This window comes from Theropithecus gelada, chromosome 4, assembly GCF_003255815.1.
Source record: "Theropithecus gelada isolate Dixy chromosome 4, Tgel_1.0, whole genome shotgun sequence".
Classification (NCBI taxonomy): Eukaryota; Metazoa; Chordata; class Mammalia; order Primates; family Cercopithecidae; genus Theropithecus; species Theropithecus gelada.
Window position 1 is genome coordinate 60,651,333 of NC_037671.1, and position 17,277 is coordinate 60,668,609.

Consider the following 17,277-nt stretch of genomic DNA (forward strand, 5'->3'; position numbering starts at 1 on the left):
TTTGGTACACTGTAAATCAATATGCAAAAATCACAACTAAAGTAGGAAACTTAAGTTAGTCTCTATCATTACAAACCGCTAGTGTTTTTGCTTTGCAAATCATATAATGGCATCATGACATGGTTGATTAAAATTCACCCTGGCTTTGAGCCACTCAGTTTGTTCATCTCAGCTAAGTTTCTGATGTTTCTAAGGAGTATTATTCTATTTGAAAGCACCTTTCAAATACAATATTCATGGGTTGTTTTGAGGCTATTTAGTCCCAAAGAATATGTTAGTTTAGATGTTTTGCTATTGTTGCAACTCACTATTACGAGAGCATCCATTTTATTTACTTAATGTTTAAACACCTATCATATTTAAAAAACACTATTATCACAACTTTGAAGGGCCTATCACAGCGCTAGGTATTTTGTGTATATTATTAGCAAATATCACACTTTTCCTACAAGGTAGCTGTTGACACTACCTTTTTTTAAAGATGAGGAAACTATGGCTCAGAAACTTTAGTTGTTGGGAAGATACAGAATTTTTGTCTCTAACTGTCTCACCATCTATCCACCAACGCTTTCTCCTTTTCCTCTTTTTTTCCCCCTAGAAAACAAGACTTAATTTATTTTACTTTCCTTGAATTATACAATAATTAGTGTTGACTCCAACAACAATTAATTAGCCAAATGAATGAAACTGTAGCTATAATTTTGTTAGCAAGAATGTGGGTCGCTTCAACTGAATTTGTGAAGGTGCAAATCCAAAGTGGAATGCGGAGTTCTTTGCACTGCTCTGAGCATTTTAAAATATTAATGGAAATTTGGAATTGAGTGGCCCAACCATTTCAACTCTACAACGTGTATTCCCACTATTTGTAATTATATAGTTTATTATTTTAAGATGCAGAGGGTAACAGAAGAGGGAGAAATATGGGTGACCAGCATCTCTTTTCACAGATGAACATGGTGCATTATGTTCCAACAAGAAGGGTTGCTAACTTTGAGTTCACATCATTTATCCTCTCAGAAAATTCAATCAGCTTCTGGGAAGCATTTACAGCTTTTATCACTCTTTCAGATTTTTAATTAGATGTCCTCTGTTAGAAAAAATGTATCACTTGGGATAATCCATTTACAGAGTAACAAAGGACTTAGCCTTTCTATGAACTCCATTCTCAACCCTAAAATCTTACCATGCACATGGCAGGCACTCAGTAATTATTTATTGAATAAATTAGTTATATTTAAATATTTTGCCTCTTCCTTTCAGACCCATAGGCTTCCCTCAGATGGATTCCTTCACTTTTGAATGGTAGTTCCCAGAGTCTTACAGCTGATCTGCATTTGCATTATTGTTCTGCCTCTTTCTTGTTGAAAGATTCCTTTCTACAATCTTAAAACCATTTTTTAAACTTTTCTGCATTTTTATATTATTGTGCTTAATATCTCCAATTTACTTCATGTATATACCTAATTTCCATATTATAAACTGGTTTCACAATTTTATCTTCTGTGCCTAAGCTTAGTTGGTTTGAATTACTGCTATATTCTAATTGTGAACTCAAGGAAGGTTAAAAAACTTCCTGACAAACTTCAGGTTGCGCCAAGAACAATGTTCCAGATAGTTTTGCATGTAATGCATAATTTTTACCAGCTTCTGTTTTTCCAGGCGAGGCCACTGTGATTTGCAATATTAGAAAGAATCCCCATAATTCCAACTCCTTGGTGGTAGTGGTGGTGTTTTCAAATTGCCTATTCAGTTCTAGTCCCTATCCTACACATTATTGTATTTAAAAAGTTGACTCAATCTGTACCATTTTATTTCTAATTATCCATTAATAATTGAAAATTATATATGTCATTAAAATTTAAACATTTTATTCTTGGCTCTGCTGTATAGTATCCCACAGCTGTAGAATAATACAGGCCAGTGGTTCTTAATATTTTTAAATAAGTATGTGCCTATTTTATTGCTATGGAGTTAAGAACTCATTTAAATAAAAAGGAGACAAAGAAGCTAGCTAGAGAAAGGATTTTCAAAATGGAAGGTACAGAAAAAATGGAGAATGATAATTGGACACAATGTAGAAGGTTATCTGACTAAAGTCTAAAACACACTTTCATTATTATCAAATAAAATCCTGAATCATTCAAAAGACTGGAATTCAGCTAGAGACTTTTTGAAATGCACATAAGGAGTTCATAATATGAAGAATAATAGAAGGGAGAATAAACGTAGTGATATAAAGTAATACGGTATAATTCTCTTCTCAAAGAATTCCAGTACTCCCTTTAACTCAGTAAAGAAGGTAGGCTTGGTGACAGAGCTTCACAGACAGAGATTAAATTTGTAGTTGCCTGATAGTCTCACTCCCCCTACATTCTTCATTTCTCTACCTAAGAACAGAAATGAGCCAAAGTTACAGCAATTAGAAAAAATCAGGTTTTCAGCTCTACAAATGTTAATATTTCTGCATGACCTACTCTAAGTGCCTGTGCTTATGGTACAGTGTGCCTTTCCCTGCTTTTCCAGGTTGTTAAATGGCTCCCACCACTCGTGAAAGATCTTAGATAGTGTTTGTCCCTGGTTACAGGGAGGTAAGCTCTAAATCCTAAAATTTCCCTAGTGATTGGAGGTCTTTATTATTCATAGTGAGCCCCTTCAACTACACCTTATAGTTTATACTAAGAAGATGATTCAAGATGGCAATGGTCATGCCAGGAAGACTAACCATAATATTAGAGAGTTGGGGCTTTGGCCTATGTGATAGCAGCCCAACCTGAGGAGTGGAGAAGGCTGGATATTGATATGATTTAATCCATCATGTCTATACAATGAAACCATAATAAAATGTCTGGACACTGAGACTCCTGTGAGCTTCCCTGGTTAGCAATACTTTTATATTTTATTACATAGTGACGTGCCAGGAGGGTAATGTGGCCCAGCAGCTGTCAGAACCTTCATGTTTGGGATCCTCTCAGACTTTCCTCTTGCCTTATGTGTCTCTCTCTTTGACTGGTTTTGATTTGTACCCTTTTGCTCTGATAAAACTATAATTGTAAGTATAGCACTTTCCTTGGGCCTTTGAGTTGTTCTGAAAAATTATTAAACTTGAGAAGACAGTGGGAACCCCTGAATTTGTAGACAGCCGGTCAGAAGTGAGAGTAGCCTGGAGTCCCCCAAACTTGTGAGTGATGTATGAGGTAGAATTTCGCGGAAATTTTGTGGAAAACTGTGCCCTTAGTTTGCAAAGTTTGGCCTATCTATGGGCATCCCCTTTGTCTCTTTGCTTGCTCTCTTCAGTCTTCTCAGAAGCCTAAATCTTAGCTCTTGGCCCATGATTGAACCTATCCGTGCCAGAACTTCTGGATGCCAAAATCCCCTTGAGTTATCTATTACGGGCTGCTGCACTCCCCTGAGCATGAGGGAGCTTCTCCTGGGATCTTCCTGGACAATTGCAAGCTTCAGAGAGACTGATCTAACTATTTTAGTTGTCTTTGTTCGTTTATTTTCTGGCATATCTTGTTACCCACTGAACTAAAGGTTTGATAAGGTACCAGTACGGTTAAGACATTTGTTCAATACAAGAAGACACCGATTGTAGTCATATATACATGTATATACACAGATATACATAGATACATACATATTTGCAATGTTGGGAAGAATCTCTGTAATTCAAACTCCTTGGGGGTGGTGATGGTGTTTTTAAAATGCCTATTCCGTTTTAGTTCAGAGCATTTAACAATATTCTAGTCCAAAATATTTAGCAAATATGCTGTCATTCAATAAATCATGATGTTTGATAAATCAAGTGTAGCACATTTATTTTAGACCAACGTATTTAGTCTTTTTTTTCTTTTATCCATGCTCTCTTTTAATAAACATAAAAAATCTCCTCAAATTCTGGAAATTCTATAAAGATTTTCTAAGGTGGCATATCCCAGGATATATTTTTTTTCTTAGCTGACATACTTCCATGTGGGCAAAATATTTCCCCAGGTTTATATTTTGTATTCTGTACTTTGTGTTTTATAAACAATTCATTTTTCCTATATCTACATATAAATCTATATCATCTTGAATATACTTTCTTGTACATGATCTGTTCATCCCAAGAGTTCGACAATAAGTCACTCAACTCTCCCATCCCTCTTAGCCAAAATGATTGTGCCATTAACTCAGCAGAAAAGAAAGTGATTAAAAAAATAAAAACACCTTTCCTATGGCTTGTTTTATTTTCTCAACAAGAGCGTTGTTAAATGCATGTGGACTGTAATTTTTTGTTGACTCTATCTGTTGGGTAAATTTTTTTTAAAAGTCAAGGTTGAGATTTAACTGTTCAACACACAATTGTTCAAAAAGGTAGTTACTTATGTTTATTACTACTTAAATTTACAGTTTTCATAAAGTGAACTTAAAATATCAGGTGCTCTAACACAATGTTTGATTACAAAATACCCAGTGTTATAAAAGGAGCCTGCATATAAGTTGTGTATCACTTTCAAGAATGCAAATGACTGGCATAGTTTGGCCATTCATCTTTTCAGTAGTCATGAGAAGCAGATACTGATGGGGGAAAAAAAGGGCTTCAAGTATAATTTGGTCTTATTACTGTGAGAGAAATTATAAAGATAGTTATCAAAAAATGGATATTACAAATTAAGATCATAGGATCCTTCTAATGTGCCCCCACGCATGTGGCTATCTAAAACTTATTCTCAACCTTAGCTTACAGTAGAACCACCTACCATGAAGCTTTTAAATAATTCTGATGGCTAGTTCTCATCTCCAAAGATTGTGATAGATCCAGTCTGGGGTGGAAACTGAAAGTTGGTATTTTTTTCAAAGTTCAACAGGTGATCCTAAAATGTGTAATCACGGTTAATAATCTCTGAAACACTCAAAAGCAGGTTTTTGTTTCACCTAAAACTGTTGGATTAAGGAGTGCATTATTCAAAACAAAATTGAAACTGTAAACACTTTGAACCTAAAATAAGCAATACAAGCAGTGATGTAGTGGTGCACTGCTCTTTTTCATTGTTTCTTGCCTAGGCAACATGCTCTGCATTTATTACCAAGGCTAATTGGATTAGATATCAATCTAATGGTAACCACTGAAATAGCAAAAAGGGAAAGCTAATTTTAAAATTAATTTCACAAATGAATTTTAAAATACTTTAGAAGCATTATTTCACTAGGCCTTCTTCCTTTTAATTACAAATAAAGTTTAAAAATCTATATGAAAAGTAAAGCACAATGATATTTTTCCCCATAACCTATTATGTAATAACTTTAATACATCTCAGAAAAAATAAATTATTTGCATATATTATTTTTAAATGACTGATAAATTATTGCCAATATTAAGAAATCTCATTTCCATTTCCAAGTCAATTTTCCAAAATTGATATTCTATTTACTATTAAAACCAGACAGTCTTTGTTCTTGAATTAAATGGCTGGCACAACTGCCAGTTAGTTTCATTTTCCTTTGCTGTTTTCACAGATTAATCAATGCAGGGCTTATTTTCACACTGGGAAAATAATCATTCCAGCTCCTCAACACAAAATGAATACATTTGTGTTCCACAATTGACTTGAAGTGAGGCACTCAAATGCCCTAGAATATGGCACGAAATTTCTTTTTGCTTTCATTCATTTCAAGATAGTGTATTAATATTATCCTCCTTGCTTCCACACAGCTGTCATCTAAAACGCCACTAAAGAATGGATGCATAATTAGCTCTTCGGTTCATACATTAAATACATTTTAATAAATAGCTCTTTTCTCAGAGAGAAGAATATTGGTGTCCATTCTTAGCTATCAGTCTCAGAACTTAGAGGCTATTTCTTATGTGAAGCATTGCTTAGCCAAGCTAATGTAGGCACTGTATTTAAAATGCAGCCTTAATGAATTATTAGCCATTCTGACGCATCTGAAACAATCATAGTGATTCTGATAAATTAAGAAATATTTTTAAAATGCAGAAACTGATTTGGAATTCCTGTAAGTCAAATATTCATGCTCCAAAAACAAATTCAAGTTATCAGAAATGTAATGTCTAAATGTTAATAGTAACCAATTTAAAATCAATTAAATATTTAATAAATATCAATGCATTACACATTAATATTTATAATGAACAAGATAATTATATTTTAATAAAATTCATTCATGATTTTAATATTTAAATGTTATATTTACATTATGAGCAAGATAGTTTAATACTTAATATTATCTGCAAATATCCTGAATAATTTAACTGTGATAAGACCTAAGATAATACATTATTTTCTGGAAGTCAACATATTTATTATTTCAGTGACAAAATATAGGCCCCAAAGAGACAAATACAATTTCAGTTTTCATACACAAAATATAATGTATGAAGATTCAGAATGAAGTGTCCCACTGAAGGACTGAATTTTTATTTCTGTGGGCTTATTTCACATCATTTCTAAATGAGAAGCTCCATCTCTGAGTCTTTGGAATGCAGAACCCTGTCATTCGGGAGAGCATTCCTTCTTCCCCTCCCAGTGCCTTCACTTAACCTCACAGTTCTTCCTGCCAATGTGAGCTGGAAAGGAAGGTGCCTGGGGCAGCTGACTCTGAGACTCCTCACATAACTCTCCAAGACTAGGGGGTTGCCAGGAAACTAAACATTGAGGCTACTAGTTTTGTAAAAATGCAGACATTCCATTGGAATTTAGTATCAGTACCCATGATACAACCACAATGTAACAGAGAGGAGTTACTGATTCAGATCGGAAGTAAATGAATAGCTGGAGATATGAGATTTACATTTTGGAATAGCCATTATTGATTTAAAAGACTGTGTACTATTGATTAGAGATAAGCTATAAATAGGTAATAGTTAATATATAAAGTATGAACAGTTAATAAAAACAATCAATCAATATTTGACTTGTGTGGGTCCTCACATCACTGCTCATCATCTGTATTTACATTTTATCATCTGCCTATTTGGATGTTTTATTATAAGCAACTTATCACCAACTACCTAATACCTAATATCATACTACAAAATACCTGATGCCACAATCTGAGTGCACATAATGCATATTAATTTAATTGGGCTGCAAGGTTATAGTGTTGAGCTCTTACTATTCCTTGTCCTCTTACTTTGTCCTTGCTCTATTGCCTGTATTATTACAATTATTACAAGAAGATTCTCAAAATTCAAATCTCAGGACCATATAGATCTACAGCAAGTACTTTATTTTTTGGTTATGCAAAAAGAGAAATGAAATTTAGTTAGTAAAATAGGTAAATACACGTTATTAGGTAAAAATTGCTGCCTAATTAATATCTTCCTTATTATGTTCAGACAATCAAATCCCTTTATACATTTTCCCTATTACTTTATTATGAAGAATTTATTGACTACTTTCTATGTGCAGAAAATTTCTGGTTGGTAAGTGGTAATTTGGCCCAGAATGAAATTTAGTGTTTATGGATAGTTAGTTATCCTAAAGTAAAATGGATCACTTCTTTCTAGACTTTGCTACAGCAGGAGAACCAGACTACAAAGAAAGTACAATATAAGACTTGGGATTATAGAGGTGAGCCCTGGCCCTCCAGACCATAGCCCTTGCATCTCCATTAACAGGCTTGAGAAGCAAGTTTGTATTTACACACGTTTTCCAATAGCATTACATAGTATTGACATTTCAAAATGTAAATAATTCAGAAATAGAAATCTAATCTTTTATCACCAGATATCATCAAATTTATCCTTTCCATTGATCTCAGTGCATGTAATTCTGTAAAGCTCATGAGCATTATTTTCCTCAAATTGATGTATCAAGTGTAAAAAAATGATTGTATTTTGCAAGTAAAAGTTCGATTTTTCCAGAAACGACTACTTACAAATAAGAACATGTCTTCTCATCAGAATGTAAGTTTCAAGAGATTGTTCACTACAATATCTCCAAGATTGAGATCAATGGCTTACATGTGTTAGCCATTAAATAAATATCTGTTAAATGAGTAATGTTCTCTCAACTTGTATAAAATTATTACATAAAATGGTTTAAAATCTGGTGCAGTTTTTTATCTGTAGGTGTAAGTTTCTCAACATTAAATATCAGAAACCAAGGAAGGACAATGTCCACCTTGTATATCATCATATTCTCAGAGACTAGCAATATCTATATGCAAATTTTCAATGAATTAAAGAAAGGCCCAGTTTGTGTCTTACTCATTGATCATCCTGAGTAACCAATTGTACACGGCATGTGGCCTGATTCCTATATGATCAAGAATGTGCTTGGAACAATAGAAATATAAGTATTGCTGTGTTGAACTCCAAGAGTGCTGCAGGGGCAGATGTGGAAGCTCTAAAATGCTAGGCAATCTTACACCTCAGCCTGGCTGGTCCCCTGCTGTGGCTTTGGAGACAGCCTAGGATTTGGATGCTAGTGTTTTTATTAAATACCATCTGATGCCTTTGACCCCTTCCTTCCAATGAGTGGAAATTATATAAGGAACAAAACTAAAGCTGTACTTCCTATGGCAGCTTTCCAACAGAGTCAGAACTGTGCAGACTTGTTCATCACGTATATTTCTGTGAAATACTTTCTGAAATTGTGTTAATTTGTTTTGGAAAAGAGTTCTAGCTATATAACAGCAAAAGATTAGGTTAATTTGATTAGTGTTAGAGAAACTTGGATTTGGGAGTGAGCCTGGTGCTCATTTTGGATTATTTACTTTTTTTCCTGAATAATAGTATAAAAGATCTCCTTCCCCTTAAAATAGTGAAATAGCAAGTGATAGCATTTTGAGAACTCCAAACTTAGGAAGGAAGATTTAGGATTTAGGAAGGAAGCTGAACGACTTTCCTTTAAACAAACTCAGGTTTAAAGTACCACATCCTGTTCTTTTTACCAAGTCTACTGAACCCTGCTCCCGCCTCCTGACAAAATCAACAAACAGACAAACCCCCAAATAATCAGACACACTTGAATTCGCATTCTTGTTCTGTCACTGGCAAATTGTTGAACTGAGGCAAGGTACTTAATGCTCTGAGTCTTAGTTTCTCACCTGAAAAATGCAGATGACAATATGAGTATGCATCCCAAAGCCTTATCTGTTTCTCATCCTTCTCTAGAGGATTCTAATGGGGATTAGAGTATACAAATAGATAGATGTATAATGTCTATAAGGATTACTTCTGCAATTGCTAATCCTCATTATAAAATGCTTAGTACAGAGCCATAATAGGTACTTCATGTATGGTAGCAGCAATTAATAGTATTTCAACCACTGATGAGAATATAAGAACAGAAGCTGAGCCTCACAGCCATACTCTCATATTGACTTCACCTTTGTTGTTCAGTTTCCTCATAAAAATTGGGATAAAGATACTTTATCTCCTCACTTACTCCATGACCGTAGTCATAGTATTTCAATTTATTTTAAAGAAATAAATACAAAATATCTGTAACTAATCATCCCATGATTGGTTGGTGGTGGTGGCTTATTTTTCTCCTCTTATTTCTGGGCTTGGCCTTGTGTTAGTTTATGACTGGTTTTAAGGAAGATATTCTTCCTCCTTTCCCCTCGACATCAGGACTTGCCTTTCCCAGCATCATATGAAGCCCCAAACAGCAACAACCATTGTCTCCTTTATTTTTCCCCATAGAGAGGAATAAACTGAACATGGTATTATTTAATTTATTTATTTTTGTTAGAGACAGGGTCTCACTCTGTTGCCTAGATTGGAGTGCAGTGGCTATTTGCAGGCATGATTATTGCACAATTATAGCTTCAAACTTTTGGGCTGAAGCAATCCTCCTGCCTCAGTCTCTGGAGTAGCTAGGACTATAGTCATGCACCAATGCCAAGCAGCCTTGCTATTATTTTAATAAAAATTGAAGACTATAAATATTTATATGAGTGTCATTTTTTAAGGTGGGCAGCTAGTGATGCTATTTATTTATTTATTTATTGAGACTGAGTCACACTCTGTTGCCAGGCTGGACTGTGGTGGCACAATCTCGGCTCACTGCAACCTCCGACTCCCTGGTTCAAGCTATTTTCCTGTCTCAGTCTCCCAAGTAGCTGGGATGAGAGGCATGCACCACAACGCCCAGCTAATTTGTTTTGTATTTTTAGTAGAGATGAGGTTTCACCATGTTGGCCAAGATGGTCTTGCTCTCCTGATCTTGTGATCCATCTGCCTCGGCCTCCCAAAGTGCTATGATTGCAGGCGTGAGCCACCGTGCCCGGGTACATATGTATTTTAAAGAATCACAAAATATGTCTCAAAAAATGATGTACTGTATTGATATGTCATAGGAATTCAATAGATCTTAACTGAGTATAATTATGATTAATTTTAAGTGGTATTTTAATTAAGGAATATCTTTTTTAAATAAATTAATTTTATAGACTGACATCCTTATTGACTATCAATTTTTATGAGCCAAGCCTTATTTGGCTATGCATGCTAGAAAAATAACCTGAGAGTTATTTTATAATAACAATTTCTGCCCTTAAAGTTTGTAAATATTTTAAATGTATATTACTCTGATGATCTTTTGACAGCAGAAAAGACACAATATTGTTGCCAAATCAATGAGTAGACAATGAACACAGTTAAACATACAAGACGCTATTCAGAATGATCACTGTTGCTGTTGAAAATGATTTATGATTGTGATTAATTGCTTTTAAAAATTTGATCAAAATTGATCTGTCTAATTTTCTGGTACTAGCTGTGTAAGTCAAATCTCACTCTGGAATTACATAAATCAATTTAGTCTAAACTTCTGGAAAAACTAGGGGGAGAAAGATGGAAATAATTTTCGAGTTGTCAGTGACTGATGGATGTTCCGATTTCACAGTTTTAGTAAAGAAAAGGTCTTACCGTAGCTGTCATAGGCATCCTCACTTACTCCATGACCGTAGTCATAGTATTCAGGCACACTGCAACAAATTTAGACAGCAATCAATGTTACTGTAACCGGGAAAATCAACCCAGAAACTCATATGGAATTTGAAGGCAAAATGTGTGCTGAGGTAATATTCCAGGAACTTCAAGGCATAAAACACAATCCTAAATAAATCTTCAGTAAGAAAAACACAGGTTATTGACAAGGAGTGCTATGATGTTTTGTAATGCCACCTCAGTATTTCTTTATCTCTATCCTCCAATTTGATAAATCAAATTTCCCCTAAAACACAAGTATAATACTTCAAAATCTGTCAAGAAGAGAGTTATAAAAGGCCTACTTCCAAGAAAAAGTGCTCTCTAAGATGACAATCTGGTCAATCATGTATGGCTTTTAATGCTGTTATCTTAAGAAATATGCATCATTTTTTTCACATTGAAACACTAAACTATATTTATACTCCCCTCTATCCCTTTCACATCATGTCTGTGCACTCCCCAAATAAATAAGCTATTTTGTTTCACTCGACATTTTACTAGATGCTTCCACATTTCAATAACTGTCAACGGTGTTCTTCCTCCATTTCTTACTCAAAGGACACTCTCTCTCCGACCCACTCTGTTACCCCTTTACAATTGTCCTCACTGTTTCCTGCTGCATCCACTTCCCCCTTTAAGGCATGATGCCTACTAGCATTTCAAAGCTTATGTGTTTCTTATCCGTAAAAAGCTCTCCCTCATCCACATAACTACTTTTAGCAATTATCCCATTTCTTGAAAAGAAGTGACTCTACTCACTCTTTTCACTGACTCTTCTCCATAGGCATTTGAAGACGCTCAATCAGGCTGCCATTCCACTGCTCTACTGAAACAGCTCTTGACAAGATCTTAACATATTCACATTCAATGGCCAAGACTTAGTGTACATTTTACTTTAGCACCATTTAACACGGTTGATTATTTCATGATTCTGCAAACACTTCACTTGCTTCTGAGATCTCCTCTTTCATGGGTCTTCAAGTGCACTTCCTTTCTTCATTCTTCCCTATGGTTACCTTCTCATTTTCCCAATCACTTATTCTTGGAGACCACTAGGGCTCAGTTGAATGTGTCTCTTTTCTATTCATACTTACTCCCTAGGCAGTCTCATCTAGTTCCTAATGTTCTATCTAGTAGCAAATTCACTTCGAATTGCAAAATATATCCGGAATCTGAACATGTCTAAACATATCCAGAGCTATCACTGAGTTAAAGTTATTACTATCTCTCATTTAAATGAGAATGCTATCCTTCTAAGTGGTTTCTATGCACTGATTGCTCTGTTGCTATTATCTACGTAGTAGTCAAAGTCATTTTTATAGAAATAAGTTAGATCATATTAGCTCTCTACTCAAAAATTCATAAATAGCTTCCCATATTCTTTAGAAGAAAAATAAAAACTTCTTATTTTGCCTATACCGTTTGCCCCCCCCCCCTTAGAATTTCTCAGACCTCATGCTCTAACACTTTCTCCTTGTTCACCCACCTTACTCAGGGGACATGGGCTCCTAGATGTTCTCTGAACACTACAAACACATTACTGTCTCAGGGCTTTTTCATTCGCTGTTTCTCCTACCCGAAACATGCTTTTTCTAAATGTCCAGTTGTCCCTTTTCTCATTCTTTCAGAGCTCACTCAAATGTCACTTATGAGAGGCTTCCCTGATCAATATATTTAGACCAGGGCCCACCCACACCTACATTGCTTTGCTCACCTTAGCATTCATTGATCACCACCATATATATTATACAAACAAACACACAAACACCCATTTGCTAATTTATTTATTGGCTATTCCCCACTTCTAGAATATAAACTTCTTGGTATAGAAAATTGGTCTCTCATTTATTCATTTCCTCTCGTTGTTCCAAGCAGATTTTCTAGAACAATGTTTGGCACATAACAGCTGCTCAATGAATATTTATAGGACAATAGAATAAATTGCCCATAGGAAGCCCAGACACCATTTAATTGAGTAGCCTAATAAAACCATGTCACGATTTAAAAAGAATAACATGCAAAAGTGAAAATTAATTTAATTTAATTATTGGGCTAATTCATATATTTTTAATCTTACTGAGGGATCTATAAATATTCATGATACATTATATTTTCCTTCAAATACACTTCTTGGTTTAAAGTTAGATATCAATCATTGCCCCCCTATATAAATCTTAATTTATAAGTTATGTCAAGGTTAGTAATTCATTTTAAGTATATAAAAGTGTATCGAGACAATGGCTGAATATCAAAAACCAAATTGTATAAGGGCTGAGGGTAGGGGATAGATGTCAAAGGGTTAGGATGGAAGGAACGACAGAAGGGCCTAAAATTAGATGTTCTCTGAATGTGGTTATTATTATCCTGCAAAGCAATTCCATAGGTCTCATTATTTTAAGTACTTTTGATTTTATTGATACTAAAGAAAGAGAAGAAAAAAAGAAAAGAAAAGTCTATATATCAGATATAAAAAGAGGGGCAGAGAAAACTTTGGTCATCCTTATCTTCCTTGGAAGCAACTTATAATGCATGAACTTCAATATAAGTGTAAAGAAGCTGAAAAAATGATTGCCTAGCTCAGCCCTCACTGCCCAACATGTTTACATTCAAACTGTCTAAAAAATTACGGTAATGTGTTCTCTACATCCTTCTAATGACTGGAGATTGTAGAAGGCTAATGGCATTGGCTGGAATCTGGAGGCGTATCTCTTCTTTCACATACTTGACATGATAGAAATGATGCAACCCAACTCAGAGTCCTCATAGAGGTATAGCAAATTCCTGAGAGTTGTTAAATTGATTCTTTAAACGATTAAGAGGTGAACTTCATAAGAAAATAATTTAACAACCAGCAGTCCCACTTATAGCAACATAGAGGAAAATGCTGGCATTGAGGGAAGCTTCTCCTTCCCTTGTCATCATCAATACATTTTCTGTGAGTAAGCCCCTGATCATGTTCCCCAATGTGTGCTGTGCGAAGACCAGTAGCACTTTAACAGCATTGCATGGCATTAATATGTTTCTCACTTTTTATTTTAATTGTTAAGATAAGAGACAGAAAAAGAACAGCAGTGGGAGAGAATATAAGGAAGCACAGTTATTGTCTATCATAAGTGATACATACACAGCAAGAGGGAATTTGAACTTTCAGAAGTCTAAACAAGGGAGAACAGAACATACAAGATATTTGTAAAATAATGAAAGATAATGGAAAATGATGTATAATAATCAAAATGGACTCTGCCACAGTCTATACCTTAGATTATTAAAATAGAACTTCTCATTTCTTCCACAGATAAATGTTTACTTGGACAAATGGCTGCACTAATAGTGAATACACCCTTTCAGCTAGATGTGCCCTCATGACTTAAGTTAGGACACATGGGATGTGTGCAGAGATGGGAGTGGAAATCAACATCCTTTCTCATTTAAGAATAATCTCCTCATCCTGGGCTTGTGCACCTTTACCTTCTCAGTTGGTAGAAGGCATTCAAAGTGATGATCTAGTATCTACAATGCAAATAAAGACAATGCTTTAAGAAGTCATGAGTTGCAACACGGGAGGTACCTCTGCCTCTAAAAGATCACATGGAGCAGTCTTACTTTACACTACTGCTTGCCTCGGTGATTGTTAAGAGAAAAATACATTTTAAAAATATTATTTGAGTCACTGAATTTTGAGCCTCTGTTACAATAGAGTGGATGAACATAGAAATAAGTATGTAGAAATGTGGAATTACCATTTAAATCTCAAACTATAGAGTATTAGCTTAGTAGGAGGGTGGAGGGTGCAAAGAAAAAATACTTTAGGGTGGGAAACTGATGGCCGTTGTTATACCATTACCAGTGACAACTTGGAAAGCAGGCTATGGACCTGGATACACATTGCTAGAGAAAAATGTTGAACAAAGCCCAACTATTGGTGATCCTTGCTACTTTTAAGAAAGGTTTACAAATTATAAGAGTTCAAATAAGAACGGTCATTTTATAAGATGATATAAAAGTAAATAGAACTTTACTAAGAGAGGCTATCTTTTTCTGATTTATGTGTTAGTTCTATAATTTAAATTGATAGAAGGTTCAAAACTTCGAGGCTTAACAGGGTACAGTGAAGTTAGTTGCTTCTCTATTTCAATAGCAAGAGATAATATATGTTGCTCAAAGATGTCCTCACATCTTCCCATTGGACTTTGCTACCATATATGATCCCCAGAACAATCCTTAGGCTTCCAAACATACACCAGAAGAAAGCATGCTGCAAAAATTGTAAAGTTCCCAAGGAGCGCATACTCTACGGGATTAAGATACGGCCATGGATAAGTTCATTTATCCACTGGGATAAAGAAGATCCTTCCAGGATATCTGACTTGACTCCCAGAAAGGAGAACTGAGGTTGCCAGATGCCCTTATCAAAAAACAAAACAAAACATTTCACTGCTGTTTCTAGGTGTCTTTACCTCTTGGCAGGATTTTGCAACTGCTATTGCCCACTGAGTCTTATGTGTTTTCTTCTGTTTTTCTCATGATAGCTTCCATTGCAGTTATTCTGTTCCCCTTTGACCACTTAATATTGAGTGTTTTGTATGGGGAAGAAGGTTGAGAATAAGAAAGATAATCTATGATTTTCAGGTTGCCAAATTGTAAAGAACTACATCAATACTTAATGTTGAGATGTGCATATTTTCCAGAGGTCCTGGATTTTGGACTGGTTGCAATAATTGGAATGAAACTTAGATATTCTTTGTTGGGAAGAAAGTAGGTACTTTTTTTTCATAGAAAGAAAGACATTCACTCACATGTGGATGACTACAGCATTGGGCTATAGAAGACTTCTCGTTTTTCCCCTCTATAACCAATTCGTCCCTTATTCCATAAGAGATACTGATCAGCTCAAAACTACATTTTCTAGTCTCGTTTACCTTTGAGTGTCTATGTGCAGAGTGATGTTACTAATTTTTTATGACTTGCTTATCCTCTATTTCCTTTCAGTTTTCATGTAACTGGCTGGAAATGGCAATGGCTAGAGTCACTTTGGACTCATGTTAATGATGGCTTCTCACTAGCCTGGATCCGTGAATGATGCCATGGAGCAGAGCCCACCAACCTGCCCTAGCCTATTATGTAAGAGAGATAAACTTTTCTACGTTTGAGCCACTGCATTGTGAGACCTCCTTATTATGGAAGCTTAGTCCATATCCCAAAATAATATAGTTGGCAATTAACATAATCCCTTGAAGACTAACAGACATTCAGTAACATTTGCTGAATGAATGAATAAATGATTGAATTTTAAAGACTGAAGTTAGAGATCATTGTATTTGAACATGAATAATCTTAGAGCATTTTGAAGGAAATTTCTTTATAGAATTTTGTGTATGCTTCAGAAGGGATGTCCACTTATATTGACAGCAATTGGAACAGTAAAACAAAAACAACTCATTTCTTTTTTGATAAAAATAAAATTCAAATTAAAAGTAATAAATTAATCTGCTATTGACTCCTGCCTCATTACTCCACTTATTTACATACAAATTTATTTCATTATTTTTAGTGTCTAAGGTCTGGAAGTCAAAAAGCCAAAATGGTGTGTAGAATCTTACTAATAATTAGATATATTTTGAGTCAATGCAGCTAACATATCTTGATTTCAAGTATGTGCCAGTTCCTAGAAAAATTATATCTGCTATAACCACCAAAGTAATTAAGTTCCAAATCACTGATAATTGCCATAATTTTAATTAACAACTCCATAATTGTAACAGTGTGTTTAGAAACCTTAATCACTATATTTCTAGAATATAGAGTAATAGTGAGTTAAAAATTAAATAACCATGTTGTATATATATAGAATTCATTTGTCTACATGTATTCCTATTTCAACATGATTAAAGAATATGATAAATGAAACAAATGTAATAAAAATAGCAGCCTTCTGAAATAATGAAAAGAAGTATAGAGCTGACTTTTGCTAGTCAATGTCACATATTTTAAAAATTCATTTTATTATTTTATTGCACATATTTATGGTATAAACACAATCTTTTGATATACAAGGTGAAATGGTTACTATAATCAAGCCAATTAACCTATGTTAAAAATATTATGAAACAACAATACGAAAATCACATGTGAAGGATATATAACTATCTAACTATTTTTAGCATTTAAGGGAGTATTCTTAAATTTTGTTCTCATCAGCATTTACACTGAAACCTTATTATATTGTGCAATTATACTGTATTGATAGAGATATTAGTCAAGCAAAGATAAATTTTCAGCCAGGTCCCCATCCTGAAATTGCAAATTGATAGTGCCTTTATTTTTATATC

General features: G+C 34.6%; 1 protein-coding gene across 2 annotated transcripts in view; it reads right to left on the reverse strand.

The window, feature by feature from the left end:
* Window positions 1-17,277, reverse strand: part of KHDRBS2 (KH RNA binding domain containing, signal transduction associated 2) — a 588,458-nt gene that overhangs the window by 6,378 nt on the left and 564,803 nt on the right. For both annotated transcript variants that reach the window (XM_025383028.1, XM_025383029.1), the window contains one exon: window positions 10,886-10,944. In XM_025383028.1, the coding sequence (XP_025238813.1) occupies window positions 10,886-10,944 (59 nt within the window). The remainder of the gene's footprint in view (window positions 1-10,885; window positions 10,945-17,277) is intronic.